The sequence below is a fragment of the Malaclemys terrapin genome, chromosome 14 (assembly GCF_027887155.1).
Source record: "Malaclemys terrapin pileata isolate rMalTer1 chromosome 14, rMalTer1.hap1, whole genome shotgun sequence".
NCBI lineage: Eukaryota > Metazoa > Chordata > Testudines > Emydidae > Malaclemys > Malaclemys terrapin.
In genome coordinates, this window is record NC_071518.1 from 17,775,294 (window position 1) to 17,793,687 (window position 18,394).

The following is an 18,394-nucleotide window of genomic DNA, read 5'->3' on the forward strand; positions in this document are numbered from 1 at the left end:
AGTTACGGAACAGGTAACTGTCCTTTCTTCTTCGAGTGATTGCTCATGTGTATTTCACTATAGGTGACTCCAAGCTATCCCTGATGGAGGCGGGTAGGAGTTTAAAGAAAAAGATTTATGGGTTACCCGGGCGGAGCACCGCCCTACCAAACCCGGCGTCATCCCTTGTTTGGGAGATGATCGCATAGTGTGATGAAAAAGTGTGGACAGAGGACCACGTAGCAGCCCTACAGATGTACTGGATAGGGGCATGAGCCACATAGGCCGCAGACGAGGCCTGGGCTCTTGTCGAATGCGCCTTCACTATAAGAGGCGGGGGAACCCCTGCCAGGTTGTAACAGGTGCTAATGCACGAGGTGATCCATCAGGAGATCTGTTGGGTGGACACCGGGCGTCCCCTCATGCACTCGGCCGAGCAATAAAAAGCTGGGGGGACTTCCTAAATGACCTGATTCTGTCCAGGTAAAAGGCCAGCGCTCTGCGCATGTCTAACATTGGAGGAATGGGGCTTAGGACAGAGGACCGGAAGGAAAATATCCTGATCCATGTGGAAAGCCAAGACTACCTTCGGCAAAAAGGAGGGGTGAGGGCGGAGCTGAACCTTGTCCTTATGAAAGACCATATACGGCGGTTCAGAGGTCAGGGCCCTGAGCTCGAAGACCCGGTGGGCTGAGGTGATTGCCACTAAGAATGCCACCTTCCACGACAGGTGGGACTACAAACAAGTGGCTAAGGGCTCGAAAGGTGGCCCTGTGAGGCGGGAAAGTACTAGGTTCAGGTCCCAGAGCGGGACCGGGGGTCTGGCGTAAGAAGATGCCTGATCTAACCCTTTCAGAAACCGAGCCGTCATGTGATGCGAGAATATAGACAGGCCCTGCACCGGGGGATGGAAAGCCGAAATGGCCGCCAGGTGCACTCTGATGGAGGCAGGCGCCAGCCCTTGGGTCCGAAGGGACAGGAGGTAATCAAGGACAAGCTGGATAGACGCGGAGGAGGGAGAGAAACCTCTATCCCTCGCCCACATAGAGAACCTATACCACTTAGCCAGGTAGGTTTGACGAGTGGAGGGTTTCCTACTCTCCAGCAGGACCCTTCTCACATCCTCAGAACACCTCCCCTCCTCCTCATTTAACCACGAAGCAGCCACGCTGTCAGGTGGAGTGCGGCTAGGTTGGGATGGAGGAGATGACCTTCCTCCTGGGAGAGGAGGTCTGGGCGTAGTGACATTAGATGTAGTGAGGGAGGGGGCTCTCGGAAAGGAATACCCTGAAGCATATTGCTCGGGAGGGACCACCATTGGAGGTCTGCCACCACCTTGGGCGGCACCATGACCACCTTGTCCAGGCCATCCCTGGCCTGGGAATACCGGGAGGCCAGCCAGAGCTGAAGGGGCCTCATCCGAAGCCTGGCGTGTCGCACCACATAGGTGCACGCTGCCATGTGGCCTAGAATTTGAAGGCACACCCGTGCCGTGGTTAACGGAAAGGCCGTGACCGAGGCGATGAGAGCTTTGAGCGTCTCGAATCTGTCCCATGGGAGGGAGGCCATGGCCACCCGGGAATCTAACAGCGCCCCTATAAAGCTTATGCACTGAACCAGAATTAACGTAGATTTCTCCTCGTTTACCAGTAGGCCTAGAGCCGCGCAGGTGTCTAGCAGGAAGCTCGTCTGCTGCTGCACCAGAGAGCGATACTGGCCCTTGAGCAGCCAGTCATCGAGGTAGGAGAAGATCTGCAGTCCATTCCTCCTGAGGTGGGCTGCCACCACCGCCATACACTTTGTAAATACCCTGGGGGCAGTAGAAAGGCCAAAGGGGAGGACTGTAAACTGGAAGTGGTCCTGACCCACTAGGAAACAGAGGAGGCGCCTGTGACCCTCGAAAATATGGATGTGAATGTACGCATCCTGGAAACCAATCCCCTTGGTCTAGGAATGGAATAATAGAGGCCAGGGACACCATGCGGAATTTGCAACGCACCAGGAACTGGTTGATATTCCGCAGGTCGAGGATGGGCTGAAGCCTGCCCTTCGCCTTGGGGATGAGGAAATACCTGGAGTAAAAATCCCTGCCCTGGTATTCCCAAGGTACCCTTCCCACCGCTCCCAAAGAGAAGAGGTGCTCTACCTCCTGGCAAAGGAGGGCATGCTCCAGGACCCCGGACGGCTGCCCGGATGGGGGACAGTTGGGAGGGGTTGAAACAAACTGCAGCCTGTACCCTTGGGAGATGGTGCTGAGGACCCATTGGTCTGACGTTATGCGGGATCACTGCAGTTGGAAGTCCTTTAAACGGTTTATAAAAGGCAACTTTATTAACTGGGTGGGGGGTACACTGGCAACAGGCCCGGTGACCCCCCCTCAATGAGTCAAAAACGCCGTTTTCCCAGCTGTTTGGCCTTTGAGGCCCCAGGCCGTGGGGCCGAGCGGGATTGGCATTGGAACCGACGCCTTTGTTCCCTCTGCCACTTACGTGGGGGTTCATATCTGCCCCTAGCTTGCGGAGCAGAGGGTTGAGGCCTGGGCTTGTCCTTGGTAGGCGGGACGTACAGGCCTAGCATCTGCAGGGTGGTGTGGGAGTCCTTCATCCCATGCAGACAGGTGTCTATCTGGTCCGCAAAAAGGGCCTTGCCATCAAACAGCAGGTCCTGCATTATGGACTGGGGTTCTGAAGACAGTCCCAAAAGCGAGAGCCACGACGCCCGTCGCATGGAAACCGCGGAAGCCATCGAACGAGCCACTGTGTCCGCCGCATCCGAAGCCGCCTGGAGAGCAGCTTTGGTGGCAGCCGCACCCTCCTCAATCAGCACCCAGAACTCCTTCGCATCCTTGTCAGGAATGAGGGGCTCAAACTTGGGGAGGGATCCCCAGAGATTAAACTCATAACGGCTCAGAAGCGCCTGATGGTTGGCCACTCTGAGCTGGAAACTCACTGACAAATAAACCTTTTTTCCAAAGGTATCAAGTCTACGAGCGTCCTTGTCCTTTGGCGTGGGCTGGCCATTCCGCTCACGGTGGTGAACCGACTCTACCACCAGGGAGTTTGGAGCTGGGTGGGTGTAAAGTTACTCGAGACCCCTCACGGGGATGAAGTACTTCCTCTCGGCCTTCTTGGAAATAGGCACAAGAGAGGCCGGGGTCTGCCAAAGGCCAGTGGTGATATTGGCGACTCCCTGATGGAAAGGGAGCACCACACGCCCCGGTACCGAGGAGGCGAGGACATTGAAGAGAGTATCGGAGGGCTCCTCCATCTCCTCGGCCCGGAGCTCGAGGTTGGCTGCCACCCTCCGAAGCAGCTCTTGATGTGCTTTAAAGTCCTCTTGGGAAGAGGGAGGTGGTACCGCAACCGAATCGCCCTGTGCCGAAGAGGTGGAAGGTGCGGTGCCTTCGGTGGCCAACAGCATTGTGGGCTCCGGGTTCGGTGTCGGTGCCGGGGGTTCGGCGCCCACGGCCTGATCCCGGTGCTGGGGAGGTGACGCAGGGTGGCCCCAAGAGGCTCCCGCCACGGAGCGAGGTCCTGGCTGCGCAGATGCCTGAGGCCACGATGCCCACTGGCACCATTGTCCCTGCCAGGGCACAGTCTGGAACGGAGGCGCATCAGGTGGCAGGACTGGTTGCTCTTGCGGCACGGTGCTGCCCAGGGACAGACGGCTGCATATCAAAGCCCAAGTCCTGGAAGAGTGCACAGTGCCATAGGAACGACTGGAGCGGTCTCTATTGTGATGGCTCCTGCCCCGAGACTTCGACCGGGACGATGTTGACAGGTAGATGTCCAAGGAACTGTCTCTGGATTCCCTGCGGTGCCTGTGGCCACGGGGCCGCAGTGCCGGGGACTCTCAGGACACGCGATGGACATGGCCTCTGCGATGGCGGACGCTTGAGTACGAGCGCCGGTGCTGACGGCGTCGAGACCTGTTCCTCTCGGAGCAGCTGGAAGAGGAACAGCACTGTCTCTTGTCACCTCCGCGACAGTGTCTGAGAGCAGAGGAGTGGGATTGGCTCATCGAAGAGTCCGGACGCGGAGTCGACGTACGTCTCGACCTCTGACACCTATGGGGAGGGCTGATGGGCGTCCAAAGGCGGCTTCCCACGAGACCGGGGGCCCGACTGAGGCAGCACTCCCGGCACAGGAAGCGCTAAGATGTCACGCGCTGCCTGAGCTGCCTCTGGCGTCGAAGGCATGCGTACCTCCGGAGAGGCTTGTGCAGACGGGACTGGACTACTCCGCTCAGCCCGAGTCGGAGGTCTCTGTTCCGATGGGGATCGCGAGCTGCCCAACTCAGGTCTGGCCTCACCCGTCCTTCTCTCGGCACCGCTGAGAATTCCCTGGCTTCTTAGCTGGGGAGCGGTGCCAGGACGTCGACAGCGCCTCGCTGCGCACCGAGGACGCGGTACCGGGTGCTGCTTCGGAACGGCGCATCGGACGCGCTTTGCCACACACCGAAGACGCGGAGCCCGGCGCGGTGTCGGCTCGACGCGCCGGTGCCGGGGCCAACGACGACTCCATTAACAGAGCTCGGAGTCGGATCTCACGCTCCTTCTTTATCCGTGGCTTGAAGGAGCGGCAGATCTTGCACTTGTCACTAATGTGAGACTCGCCCAGACAGCAAAGACACTGATTGTGTGGATCGCTTCTGGGCATGGAGTTGCGACAGGAGTTGCAAAACTTGAAGCCTGGGCCACGGGGCATGCCCTGAGCCAGGCACTCTCGAAAGAAAGTTCAGCAAGGAAGAGATCAGTGAAACTGGATACCACTAAGGCTAGAAATGCTGCAGCTAAGCTAAGCTGGAGCAAGTTCCGACTACCTTCACTGGCGGCAAGAAGGAACTGAGGGTGGGGGAAGCACGCAGGCCCCTTTATGGCGTGGTATGTCGGCGCCACTCCAGGGGTTGCAGCGGTGCTCCCCCTCTACGGATACTGCTAAGGGAAAAACTTCCGGCACCGGTGCACGTGGTAAGCATGCACACTTATAGTGGAATACACCTGAGCAATCACTCGAAGAACTTAAATTATTATTTGGAAAAAGAGGCAAGGCTTAAAGGAGTCCAAACAGAAAGCATAAAAAAAGGGTTGTCTCAGCTCAGCGACAGCAGCCACAGAACACTACATCGGGTCCCCAAATCGTATCACTGAATTTGCTTCAATAATAAAACTAAAGTTAAACTCATTTTGAACACATACCTCAATTACACATAACCCAGCAGATCTAAAGTGGCCATATTTTGAGATTTGAACATTTGATGACATTTGTGCGATTTGGGGCACAGCTTTAAACCACATAAGCCACATTTTTATATGGGCCTTGAACTGTGTTCCATTTGTGTGCGTGCAACTTCATGTGTATTCTCACTGCACCTGTGGAATTGCTGAGATGGCCAAGTAGCAGCTACACAGACCGGACAGAGGCCGTCTGTAATTCTATTTTATAAATGGACAGAAAGAGAGGCAATGCCTGGGGCAGGGGGAGCATGGGGTCGTGTGCCCCCAACCCCCTGATTTCTACCAGGGTTTATATGCCCTGCCCTGAACCCCGCTGCATACCACCAGAACGTTTAAATCAAAGATTTTCCAACTGTGGGGCATGCTCCCTATGGGGGCACAGAAGAACATTCAGGGGGCAAGCAGTGGCTCCGGCTTCAGCCCCACATGGCAGGGCTCAGGGAGCACCAGCTCTACCCCCTGTTTCACCTATTTTTGTCTGGGTTGGGGTGGGTGGGACACAACCAAAAATTGTTACTTGGTGGGGAAGGGGAGGGCTCAGCTCAAAAAGTTTGAAAACCTCTGCTTTAAATTGTGCCGCCTACTATCAACAGTTATGCATCATCTCTGGACAGAAACTGAGGACAGACTGCAAGGGAGGTTTCTAAAGGGCCAAGCAATTTATGATCCCATCGGCCAATGTGCTCCTGCATACAAGTTCTAATGAATGCTGCACCTCTCTTTGCTTAGTTAAATTACATCACAGTCAGCACCTGAACTTAGCTGACAATACCAGGGCTGCATATGTCTCTTGCTAAAGGGGGGTCTATTTGTTTTGGTAAAATGTGTGCATATCTTCTTGCGAGCGGCTGACTTTAATTGTGCTACAGCTGGTACTGATTGTCTGTGGATTAAATGGGGATTTACTTACTGACTGGATATCTTTCTGTCACAAATTTGAGTCCCAGCCTATTCCCAAAGCGACATGCTACACAGAGCTAGCCCCTTTGAATGGCTCCACTCCCTTGCCCTGGATTACCAACATTCTCTTTTGATTCCTACAGAAGCGGCTCTTAGGCTGTGGAATCTGGTAGTTGGCGATACTACTCACTCACTCACTCACGCTCTCCCTCTGGGTGTCTTGAGCTAGTCATTTTTCCCCACTTAACATTCATATCACACCCATGACCCTGCGCTGTTTAGAATTAAGGGTGCTGAAGAAGCATAGGTTAACTTTAGAACAAATGTTCTTGAAAAGGTAAGAATCAAGAAAATTAAATTTCAGTGCAAGGAAGATTAAAACACATTAACCAAAGACAATAGGGGAACACGAAATTAGAATTTGTTTAGGGATATTAAGCATAGGTTTAGAAAGCAGGAGATTATGAAACAAAATGTTTGAGGGAGAAACAAAAAAGAATTGACAGGGATTTAGGAGAGCTTGTGATCCTGTCTGATAGAGAGATTTAGGCTTCCAGTGCCCAACCAAGTCAGTTTTTAATAACACTCCAAAAAGTAGTTCCTAAAACACACTACTCTGATTGCCAATGTTCAGAGAAAAAAATATGACAGAGTAACCACCAATAATTTGAGCAAATAACCGAAACAATGCCATTCTGCTGCAATATTTTAATTTACACAGTGAATTTGGAATCAAGACTGAAAGGAGTAAAAACTTCCCTGCTCACGAAAGGGTTTCTATTAAGGAAATATATATATATATATATATATATAATTGAACATTTCAAACATATGGGACAATCTCCAAGGAGTTGGCTGTTTTTGGTCTCTCTTAGGGTATGCCCAGCTTGTGTGTTTTCAAGAAACATTCAAATACTTTTCCTTTACATTTAAAATCTTTAATTAATATACTTAAGCAGTTAGAAATGTTGGATCTTATTGTTCAGCTAGAGTACTAAAGCTTTAGAACAGAACCACTGAACCTAGGCACTGCATTCACATAATTTAGAAAATGAATTTAGTGTTGCACTCAGAAACTCTTTCTGCATGACTACCAGCATTGGTTCTCTGTATAAACAGAGAACAAAAATCTTGTTTGATGTTAAAAAAAAAAACTAGAAGAAATTACTAGGGTGTGATGGGTGTTCTCCTCACCCTTAACTGACAGGGTTAAGGTAGTTGGGAAGGAGTTAATTAACCCTGACAGCTACACCTGGGAGAGAATTAGGCTGGAGAGGCAAGCCCTAATTAAAGCATGGCGCCCAGCTGGAAAGGAACAGAGGGGGCTAATGTAAAGCCAGGAAATTGGCAACAGAAAAAGACTGTAGTGAGGGAGCCTCTAGTCACTTTCTGGATGTTAGAGAGGGAGGGAAGGAAGGAAATTCAGGGAGAAAGTAGAAACCCCAGGGGATCAAGGCCCAGAAGGAAGGAAGGGTTTATCCAGAAGGGTGGTGGCTCAGAGAAACAGCAGCAAGATTTAAGATGGTACAGACCTTAGCATCTAAGTAGAGGCGCTCTGAGCTAGAACCTGGAGTAGAGGGTGGGCCCGGGTTCCTCTACCAGCCACTGGAAAGTGGCACAATCTGGGTAGTGATGGAGAAGGCTGCTGGAGAGTTTGCTATGGAATGACTTTGATACCCCAGAAATGGGAAAACACAGTGACCTGACTGGAGGAACAAGCCATAAAGGGAGAGTATCTGGAGTCAGAGGGAGAGAGACACAGCAGGGGATGCAAACAAGCATATGTTGGACCTGGAAAGAGCTAATCCCCATAGCAGCCAGGAGGAGGCGCCCTAGTAGTGAGTTGACCCCATGACACAGGGCCTCCTCTCTTAGCAGCAGTCCAATTCAAGTAGAAACTGAATAAATAAAAGACTACAATGAAACTATAAATTAACTACACATAATTACAATGAAAATTAAAGATACACCTTTGTGTAGTATCTGATTGTTGTTATTCTTAACCAAAATGACGTACACAACAGAATTCTGTATTTGAAAGTTACTATCCTCTGTGTTTCTAACACGTTATAGACATTGATCACTGCATATTTAAATTTATGAAAACATCTTAGCTGAGCTAAACACTGAGCTAGTTTTAAGACTATACAGTTATGACACATGCCAGTGAAGTAAATGCTTTTTTTGCTATGTTGTTTTAAGCAGAGGTGTTCCTGGAAGAATTTTTAATTTTGCTGGCACCAGTTCAAACAACCCAAACTTTTATAGAATAAACAAAGAATCAGCCCTTCCAATTTAAAGAGAAAATAAAGTGCAAGTTGTCCTAAGACTGCGCTGTTAAAAGTGCCAACATGAGGACAGCACTCGAGAGGGTAAATAATAAGTGATCTATAAAAACACCACAGAGAAGTTTAAGAATTAAAGTGAGAATTTAACTTTCACTAGATGGTCTCTGCTCTCTTCTTGATGTCTGCAGCCAGGAGAAGCTGTGATCAAGATGACCCTATGTACCGCCCCCTCACATGTTCTTAAAAAACTTACACATGAGGCAAACATCTATTAGAACATAATAAAAAGTTCAAGATATCAAATAATCAGTATCAGAATTATTACCCAATTTCAATGCATACTAAGAAAAATTCTGGCACATGATAGAAAAAGTTTTAGGGACAGATTTTCAAAAGAGATTTTAATTTGGAGTCAGAATTTCATTGAGAGCGGCTAGATGCTGAACTCTTCTGAAAATCTGGGCCAGAGAGCCTTAGACCCCAAATTCTTATAAAGCCTGGGTAACTTTATGTACCTGAGTTGTTCCATTTAATTCAATAGGACTATTCAGATGCATAAGTATTTGCAGAATTGGGGTTTGATTCTGATCTCATTTAAATCAGAAATGACTTCAGTAAAGCCAATGAAGTTACATTGGTGCAAGTGAGATTAGAATCAGGTCCATAATTAAGAAATGAACTGTTTAGTTTTCCTATTTTAAGTGCAATTAAAGATATTTTGTGAAAATGGTGGTTGAGAACAGTAGCATAATTAGTTATTTCATTGCTTTTCCATTGAAAATTGTTACAAAATTGGATTGAATTTGCTCACTTACTGACTACATAAGCTTGACTTATTCACAGCCTTCGAATTACATGAGAGGACATATATGGGGCTATTTGGAGTGAATGAAAGCACATTATCATGAGAAAATGCAATATCAGAAAGGTATTTATACAATGCAGAAGTGAAGTAGGGAAATGAGATACAGCAGCTTCCTGTCAGAGGTAGTCTGAGATCAGTAAAGCTGCACTGAAATTTAAAAATGCAAGAAGCTGAAGGTAAACAGGATATGGCCTGTTTGTGGCCTTTTCCTAGCTAAAGTCATTGATACTTTACAAGACAAAATCTCAACCAAGAGACCACATCATAAAAAGAGTTGGGAATGTTGACCAGAATTCCCCTGATGGACATGTTTTTTAAAGCATGACCATAAAACTGGATTTCTACAGATAGTGTTGTATATTGTACGGGGTTAATATTCGGTCCCGATTTTCTTCATACTTTTCTATCATTTTCTCCATGTCTTTGTCAGCTGGAATCACCTAGAAAACAAGAAAATGAAAATTAGAACAAGAGACCCTATAAAAATCTGTATATTCTTTCCAAAAATCATTAATTTTGCTAGCATTTGAAAAGCAAGAAATACTACCACTAATCCCAAAATGAACTACTCCTAGGCACTTGGTCAATTTGTTTTCAGTGCAGGGTTTGGGATGGGTTTTTACAAGCAATGGGTCAGATTCTGCAAACACTTACAGACAAGCATAATGCTTACTACTGTAAATAGCCCCTTGGGTGATGAAGTAAGAGTTATTTGCAAGATCAAACTCTAAAGCTGTATCCTATTGAGAGTCATGAACACTTCTTGAAATTTTTCTTCTCCAAATCATATTAGAAAAATAGATTTTGCCTTTACAACTAAAGTGACATTTGAGAATTGAAATTTTCTCTGTGTGCGCGCGCACTTACCTAGTTACAATTGATAAATATATACTTACAAGCACTGGAGAAGGAACTTTAAACAGTGTTTGTTTAATAAGCCACTCCTCATAGAGCTGATGGATAGCTTCTAAATATTCCTATAAAAAGCCATTCAAAACAAATGTTTACGGAGGTGAAACACATACTGCGGTTTCTGTACTTATATTTTTTAAAGTAAACCAAATCAGCTAAGAGGTCAATGACTTCAACCAACTGTGTATAAATAAGAAAGCTACCATCAAACACTTGATACTAAAATCCAGGTTTCAGCCATGGTTTGACAAATAAGGCAGGTCCTTATTATGCATTGCATTGTGACTACAGAATACAGTACATCAGAAACTTTCACCCAACATTTCATTTGACTGAAGTCAGATACTTTAAGGCCAAAAGGGATCATTGTGATCATCTAGTCTGACATCCTGTATAGCACAGGCCAGAGAGCTTCCCTAAAATAATTCCTGTGAAGCATTTCTTTTATTCCCCTAGCTCCAGTCTACCATCCAAGCTCCACTAGCACCATCATTCCCATGGGATGCCATCAGGGCCGGCGCAACCCATTAGGCGACCTAGGCAGTCGCCTAGGGCGCTGTGATTTGGGGGGCGGTGACCGCGGCGGTATTTCGGCAGCGGGACCTTCCGCTGCCTCTGTGGGGAGCAGCATTTTGGGACAGGACCTTCTGCCGCCTAGGGAAAAGCTGGCGGCGCTCCTGGATGCCATTGCCGCTTCATGGCGAATCCACACAGACTGGGCAAGTGGAATCTTTGAATTTCTTCCTACTGACAATGGCCACAATTTATCACTGGTGTTAGGATTTAACCTATGCTGGATCTAATCCACTGAGTCAATGGGACTAGAGAGCTCTCAGCACCTTGCAGGATCAAGATCTTTGTTTTAATTCCCATGGGAGGAGTCTGACTTAAGCCTTACACAGAGATGAATAGACAGAAGAGGAAAGAACAAACGGGAAAACTGAAATGAACACTGACTTCAGAGATGCTTTTTATGTGGATACGTTTTTTCTACATTCCCAGTTGATTTTCTTCAACTTCCACTCACGTCCTTTAAAAGCATTTTTGCTTGTCAGCAGCTATTAGATTTTCATGAAGAGGACTTAACCTTTTTCATTCACTATAGGTTTTTTCCTCAGTAACAGAGAAAGACACTGCAAAGTGCAACACATGATGTCTCTTCAAAGCCAGTGTAGTAAAATAATAGCTAGGGCTTATTCACCTAGGGGACATTTCACATGGCTCAGGATTTAGCTCTTGGCTTTTATCTCACCATATATGTTCAACCTACCCAACTGCTCTTACTAAATCACCTTACAATAGAGGCACTTTAATAATAGGCAGCACATTCCTTCTATTACCCCATTTATTTCTGGCTTAGGGATTTATTTAAAAAGACCTGTTTGAGGCAGGGCCTTCACATAAACTATTGTTTAGGAGATGTAGTAATCTAATTGTACAACTTATTTTTATTAGGTTCCTGTATCACTGCGTGCTTGATTTTTCAAACAGTGCCTTCTTTTGGGGCACAGGCAAACACCTGCAAGGGCATTTTTCAAGCCCAAACACCTCTGCATACAGCTGATGAAGTTTGCACATGTAAATTCTATTGCCCGCATGCATAGGGGCTCATACTCAAGAAGTGCATGCGGAAAAGGAGAGCAGGCAGACACCCTTTGAAAATTTTGGTGGTGAATTTCTTTTTCTTCCCGATGTTCACTGAATTGTATTGTACTGACCTACCAGAACTGCAAACATGTAGAACTTGGGGTAGTCACTGTCCAAAATTATTTTGATTTTTAAATAAATAAGGATTAACTTGTCTCTACTAGACTATAAAGCTACAATGAACCTTACACACTCTTCCTAATACTAAGTTGAACCCATCAGTGGAAACAGGTGGATTACATTGTGGCAAGACCCTGACTTTTATTAACTGACTACAGTACAAAATTTTTATTTAGAGGGAGAGGAGCTACAGATTAAAAGCTATGAAGATACAAGCACGTGATGCCCTGAAAGGCTCTACTATGGTGAAAGATTTCCTTACCATAGCAATGATCTTTTCCTCTTCTCTGCATCTGTTCTTTAATCTCTCATAACAAGTTTCAGGAGAAGTCTGTAGATAAACTGCCATTAACAAAACATTGGAATAGTTATTTTCAGGGGTCAGGTTAGAAAGCAATGTAGAGCAGAAATCTCCTCCACAACCAACAGAAAAGCAATCTGTGGTAGACAGATGGATGGATGTCATGGATCTGACATGGATATCAGCCACAAACATCCACAGTGGCTCCACTGCTGGTCAATCTATCGGAGGAAGGTAGCCACCTCCAAACGTCACGGATATATATAGATGAAGTATGGCAATGTAACAACAGCACCAAATGTTCCAAAGGCATGACTACTGTTTAACGTGTACACTAGAAGGTATTTCTTATGTCACAGAAATTTAGGACACAGGAAATAGAAATAAGAAAACATTTTTTTTCTCCTTTTTCATAATACAATACATAAAAAATACTCAATTTAAAAAGGGACCAGTGTCAAAGAAGAACATGTTTTACCTATCAAATCAACTGAAACATCAGTGTTCTTCGTGATCCATTCAAACCATTCAGTTAGCACTACGTAATCCACTTCTGGCATTCTCCCACTGCAACGATCAATAAGAAAATGATTTTTTATTACCTCTGTTACTAAAAAATCATACAGTGTACAAGAGGGCCTGATTCTGATCTCTCAAATGATTTGCACCAGTATACCTTTGACCTCACTAGAATTACTCCCGATTTACACCAGCATAAGTGAACTCTCAAGACCCATAATGCCTCTAATCATACAGAAATATTGTTCAAGGGTCAGACATATGAAAAACGTTTTAAAATGAAATACTGGCTAATATAACCCTCAGTTTTAACAGTTTTTGTAACACAAATTAGTATTTTATGCTATTTCACAAAAACACAGTTACTTGGTGAACTAAGTAGGAAAATGTTACAACATCAATATCTATACTGTAGATACAGTAAATTAGCATCAATTATATTTCTAACATTTTTCACAGTGGGACTGTTACGAATGTCTTTAAACTGTTGCACGCCATGCTGCCATGAACATTTGATTGACTAAGCAACATCGACAATTTGTTACGGTTGCCAAAAGAAAGAGCAAGAATAATAATGGCATAATGTAAATTACACTTTACTTTCCATGTGAGAAGTATTTATTAGGATAGAGGATTGTTGAAATATTCAGGAAGGTTAATTTGAGCTCTGCATTCCATCATATAGAATAAGCAATATTATAGACAACTATCCCAAAATGATCCCCTGTGGGTCCGGGGACAGAATAGGCCCACTGCTCCTCCTGCATGCCATAAGAGGCAACTAAAAGGGGGCTGCCTGGAGGGATGGGCTCTGCCAGGTTAGAAATTTGCCCAAGACACACCATATGATGAGCAATTCAACCATGTTCATACCGCATTGGTCGCAACCCGGGTTAATAATGACCGCGCCATCCATCTCCCACCAGGGCGGACGTGACAAATATACTACTGGTGTAACCCCAACAAAGAGGATCCATGGAAGAGATGATATCACTATAGCCACATGGAATGTAAGGACACTGAGACAAACAGGGAGGTTGAAAAAACTCAGTACGAAATGGAACAATACACCTGGCACCTCCTAGAAATCTCTGATGTCAGATGGAAGAACTTTGGAGAGGCACTAACGGAAGAAAGCCATGTACTTTATTACAGTGGACAGGACAAACATGTCAACGATGTAGGATTTCTAGTGCATAAAGATATCAAGAATTCAGTATTAGAATGCTGCCCAATATCCAGCAGGCTTATTTCCATCCATCTAAAGGCAGTCCTGTTTAATGTCACAGTGGTACAAGCCTACGCCTCTACAACAGACTATGAGCAATGAGCAAATTGAAGATTTTTACAATCAGCTCCAAGACATCGTTGATAAGGTACACAAGAAAGATATCCTGGTTGAACAGGGAGATTGGAATGCTAAAGTGAGTACTGACGCACAGGCAGATTGGCAAATTTATTGTGGCCCTTTCTGTAATGCGGTAGCCAATGAGAGAGGATTGAGACTTTTGGAGTTTTCCAGCTATAAACTATCTGGTTCTTGCAAACACATTAGGAGCACATAAAGCATCCAGACAATCAATGTGACATGCACCTGATGGTCTACATCACAGCCAGATTTACTACATCGTGGTGCAAAACTGATTTTGTTCTGGGATTAACAGAGCTAAAACAAGGAGCTTCACCGGTACTGATGTTGAAAGTGATCACGACCTTTAATGCTAAACTTTTGACTGCGGCTAAGGAAAATCGTCAGGCCAAAGTTCACCAGAACCAAGTTTGACTTAGAAAGACTCAGAGACTCAAACATTGCAGTCATTTCAAGCAATGATTGACGGAAAATTTGCCCCACTGTTTGCGCTAGAGAAAGACGTAGAAACAATGACGAACAATTTCATGAGGCAGCAATAGACACCCTTGGGAAACACTGTAAGAAGACAAAACTCTGGGTCGCAAATGAAATACTACAAATGTGTGGCATTAGAAGAAAACTCAAGAGAGACAAGAACAGCACTAAGGGAGCTGATAAATACAGAGCGATTGGCAGAAAGACCAAGAAAGGAATGAAGGTGGCCAAGGAGATATGGATTGAAAAACAATCCTCTAAAATTGAAGAGTGTATCAATAATAAAACTAGCAAACAAGCCTTCCAGGTTGTAAAAGATCTGATGAAGGAAAGATGGACCAAAGCTAATGCAATTCAAGACAAAGAAGGGAATAGTCTTACAGAAGAAAGGGACATCATCAATAGGTGGACAAACTACTGCTCTGATCTATACAACCACCAGACAAATGGAGATCTTAGTGTTATAGACAGACCAGATTCAACAGAGGAGGATGACTTTCCAATAATGCATGAAGAAGTGGAGACAGCTGTGAAATCACTCAAGAACGGAAAGGCTACAGGTATTGACAACATCCCAGTCGAACTGATGAAATTTGGAGGAGAAATAGTAATAGATGCACTCAACAAGATCTGCAACAAGATCTGGCAAACCAGTGAGTGGCCCTTCACATGGACACAGTCACTAATCATCACTCTGCCAAAGAAAGGCAACCTGCAATTGTGTCAAAATTACCAGACCATAAGCTTAATTAGCCATCCCAGCAAAGTGATGTTGAAAGTCATATTGAACACATTGAAGCCACAAGCGGAGAATATCATCGCTGAAGAACAGGTTGGCTTTCGTGCTGGAAGAAGTACCACAGAACAGATTTTCAACCTTCGTGTTCTATGTGAGACGTACTTACAACACCAGCAGGACATCTACCACGTCTTCGTTGACTTCAAGAAGGTGTTTGACAGAGTGTGGCACAAAGCTCTCTGTGCAACCATAACGAAGTAAAATGTTGGTCGTAAGCTTATTCTTACCATTAAACAACTGTATGCCAAGGCCAGCAGTGCAGTTCTCATCAATGGCACAATAGGAGAGTGGTTTTGCACCACTGTTGGGAGTCCGGCAAGGCTGCCTTCTTTCGCTCACACTGTTCAACATCTACTTGGAGCGCATAATGACTGATGCCCTAGAAGATCACATATGCACAGTCAGCACTGGGGAGTGAACAATCTCAAATTTTCAGTTCACTGATGATACTGACGGCCTGGCAGGCAGCGAAGATGAACCTGCCAACCTTGTGAAATGATTGGATGAAACCTTCATAAAATACGGCATGGAAATCAGTGCAGAGAAAACCAAGCAGATGACAAATAAACATGACGGAATTAGCTCACATATCACTGTCAGTGGACAAGAACTGGAGACAGTGAAACAGCACAAGTATTTGGGGGCAATCATTACTGATGAAGGATCAAAGGCAGAAATTCTGGCAAGAACTGCGCAAACAACTGCAGCAGTGGAAAAGCTATAGCCAATCTGGAGGAATAAGAACATCTTCCTGGAATCCAAACTGAAACTGCTGCACACATTGGTCATCTCCATTTTTCTGTATGTGTGAGAGACATGGACCATTACGGCAAAACTTGAACGGAAAATACAGGTAGTAGAGATGAGATACTTCCGTAAAATCCTGGGCATCTCCTACTTTGACCACGTCACTAATGAAGAGATCCGCAACATCATCACCCAATGCGCTGGGTCATATGAAGACCGTGAAGAAGTGCAAGCTGAAGTGGTACGGCTATATAACATGATCATCTGACCTATCCAAGATCATCCTCCAAGGGACAGTACAGGGGAAGAGAAGAAGAGGTAGGGAGAAGAAGAGATGGACTGAAAACATAAAAGAGTGGACAGGAATGGACTTCGCAGAGACTCAAGCACTGACACACAATCGTCAGGGGTGGAGACAATTGGCTGATTGCTCATCAATGATAGTGCCCCAACAACCAGTGGGGTTATGGGAGTGATGATGGTGATGATCCCAAAATGATCATCTTGATAAGAACAAACAGTAAAATATTAAACATGTAAATGAGTACAAGAAGTACTGATGTGTAGAACTCCTAGTAGACCTATGACCATTTGCAGCTTTCAGATGAGTTTAAAAGAGACAGACTTCTCTGCCATTCTTTTGGCAACATGTTTGGGTCATCACCAGGGTGGAGACAGCAGCATATAAAGATATTTGCAATATCTATATTGGAGTTAAGAAAGAAAAAGAGCAAAAGCTTGCAGAAATTATACTACCCCCATTCCTTGTCTGCCATCCAAATTAACAGCTTGCCTCCACAATTTGGAGAAAGACAAAGGGAAGGGTAACAATTCATTGTGAACAAACAACTGTTGTTTTTCAAATACCCGTAATTAGCAAATGTTTTTCCGTGTCACCATCCATAATGATTTTATATTTTAACTGCACAAGCCAAGGGAAAAACAAACAAACCAAGGTTGATTCTGCCACTTTTCCCCCAAGACATATGAGAAAAGGAGGAGTGGCAAGGTTGGATAGAAATGGAAGTACAAAACAAAAACAACAACAAAACCCAGAATTAAATATATACTGCAATTGAGAGCCAATCCTGAAAACCTCTCATGTGCAGGCAGTCTGTGCTTATGTGAGCAGGGCCATTGAAATCAATGGGAATACTTTACATGAGCATCTGGAACAGGCTCATGGAAAATAAAGGTCATGTGTAAGAATCAAAGCAGAAGTCCCTCTATCTCAGCTGAAATCTTGCTGACGAGGACATGACTCTTCCGAAGTAAAAGTTCTCATTGCCAAGGTTATATAGGAATGGGAGCAACTTCCTAACCCAACTACTAATCTGATTTCAAAAGGAAAAATTAACTTAATTATGGTTTAGTCATAAAAATCATACACATTCAAATGCATATGTCTAAAATTGCTAAAAACCAAACACATGCTTCTATTTCAATGCTAAATATAGAGTTGTAATAATGATAAGAATGCAGAATCATTTGCATTTCTGTGGCGACTTTCATCATAGAATCTCATGGCAAATGCAAATGAATGGAGCCTTGCAACATCCCTGTAAATATTCTTCAGTTTTTTGCTGACAGGAGTGCTGAAGCACCGAGAGTTAAAGTGACTTTGAAAGCCCACACCTGGAGTCAATGGCACCACTGGGAACAGCACCCAGAATTTTTTATCTCCCAGTCCCTTGCTCTAACAAAGAGAAAAGGAAGAAAGTATGTTTAGATTAGAGATATGGACCTCCGCTTGCTCCATGGCTTTGAGTCAGGAACTCATACTATACCCTGTTTCTATAAGCAAAGTCTAACCTCTGTTCTTATACAGAATGCCTATCCACCTCTGAGCAGCCTGGGTCTTTATTTCAAAACATTCAAGGTCCCCTTTTTTAAACACAGTTTTTAACAAAAATGCCCGTTTCTTGTAATTGATAGCAAACCCCTTAAATAAATATCCCCTTGCACTGATATTAAACTAAGACTCCTCTTCTGCCATCCAGTTTTTATACTAGGTAAACAATCTTTGCTGGAAAGGTTAGTTGAATAGCTTGGATCTGGACCTCTCAGTAAAATTCCAGCAGCCTGAACCTGAAGATGTCACTCCAGTTGGTCTGGTTTTTTGGAAGCTCATCATTCTGTTGATATACCCTTGGCAACTACTGTTGGATTCCCTTTATGGCCCTTGGTCGGTTTACTTACGACAGCTGATTTATGATTTGCCTAGGGATAAGGATC

The 18,394-nt window shown here is 45.1% G+C and overlaps 1 protein-coding gene across 1 annotated transcript in view; it reads right to left on the reverse strand.

Moving 5' to 3' along the window:
* Positions 1 to 6,808: 6,808 nt before the first annotated feature.
* Positions 6,809 to 18,394, reverse strand: part of TK2 (thymidine kinase 2) — a 28,480-nt gene continuing 16,894 nt past the window's right edge. The window contains exons 7-10 of the mRNA XM_054049152.1: positions 12,727 to 12,815; positions 12,210 to 12,289; positions 10,165 to 10,245; positions 6,809 to 9,708 (exon numbers count right to left, since the gene is read on the reverse strand). Coding sequence (XP_053905127.1) covers positions 9,610 to 9,708; positions 10,165 to 10,245; positions 12,210 to 12,289; positions 12,727 to 12,815 — 349 coding nt within the window. The 3' untranslated portion in view covers positions 6,809 to 9,609. The remainder of the gene's footprint in view (positions 9,709 to 10,164; positions 10,246 to 12,209; positions 12,290 to 12,726; positions 12,816 to 18,394) is intronic.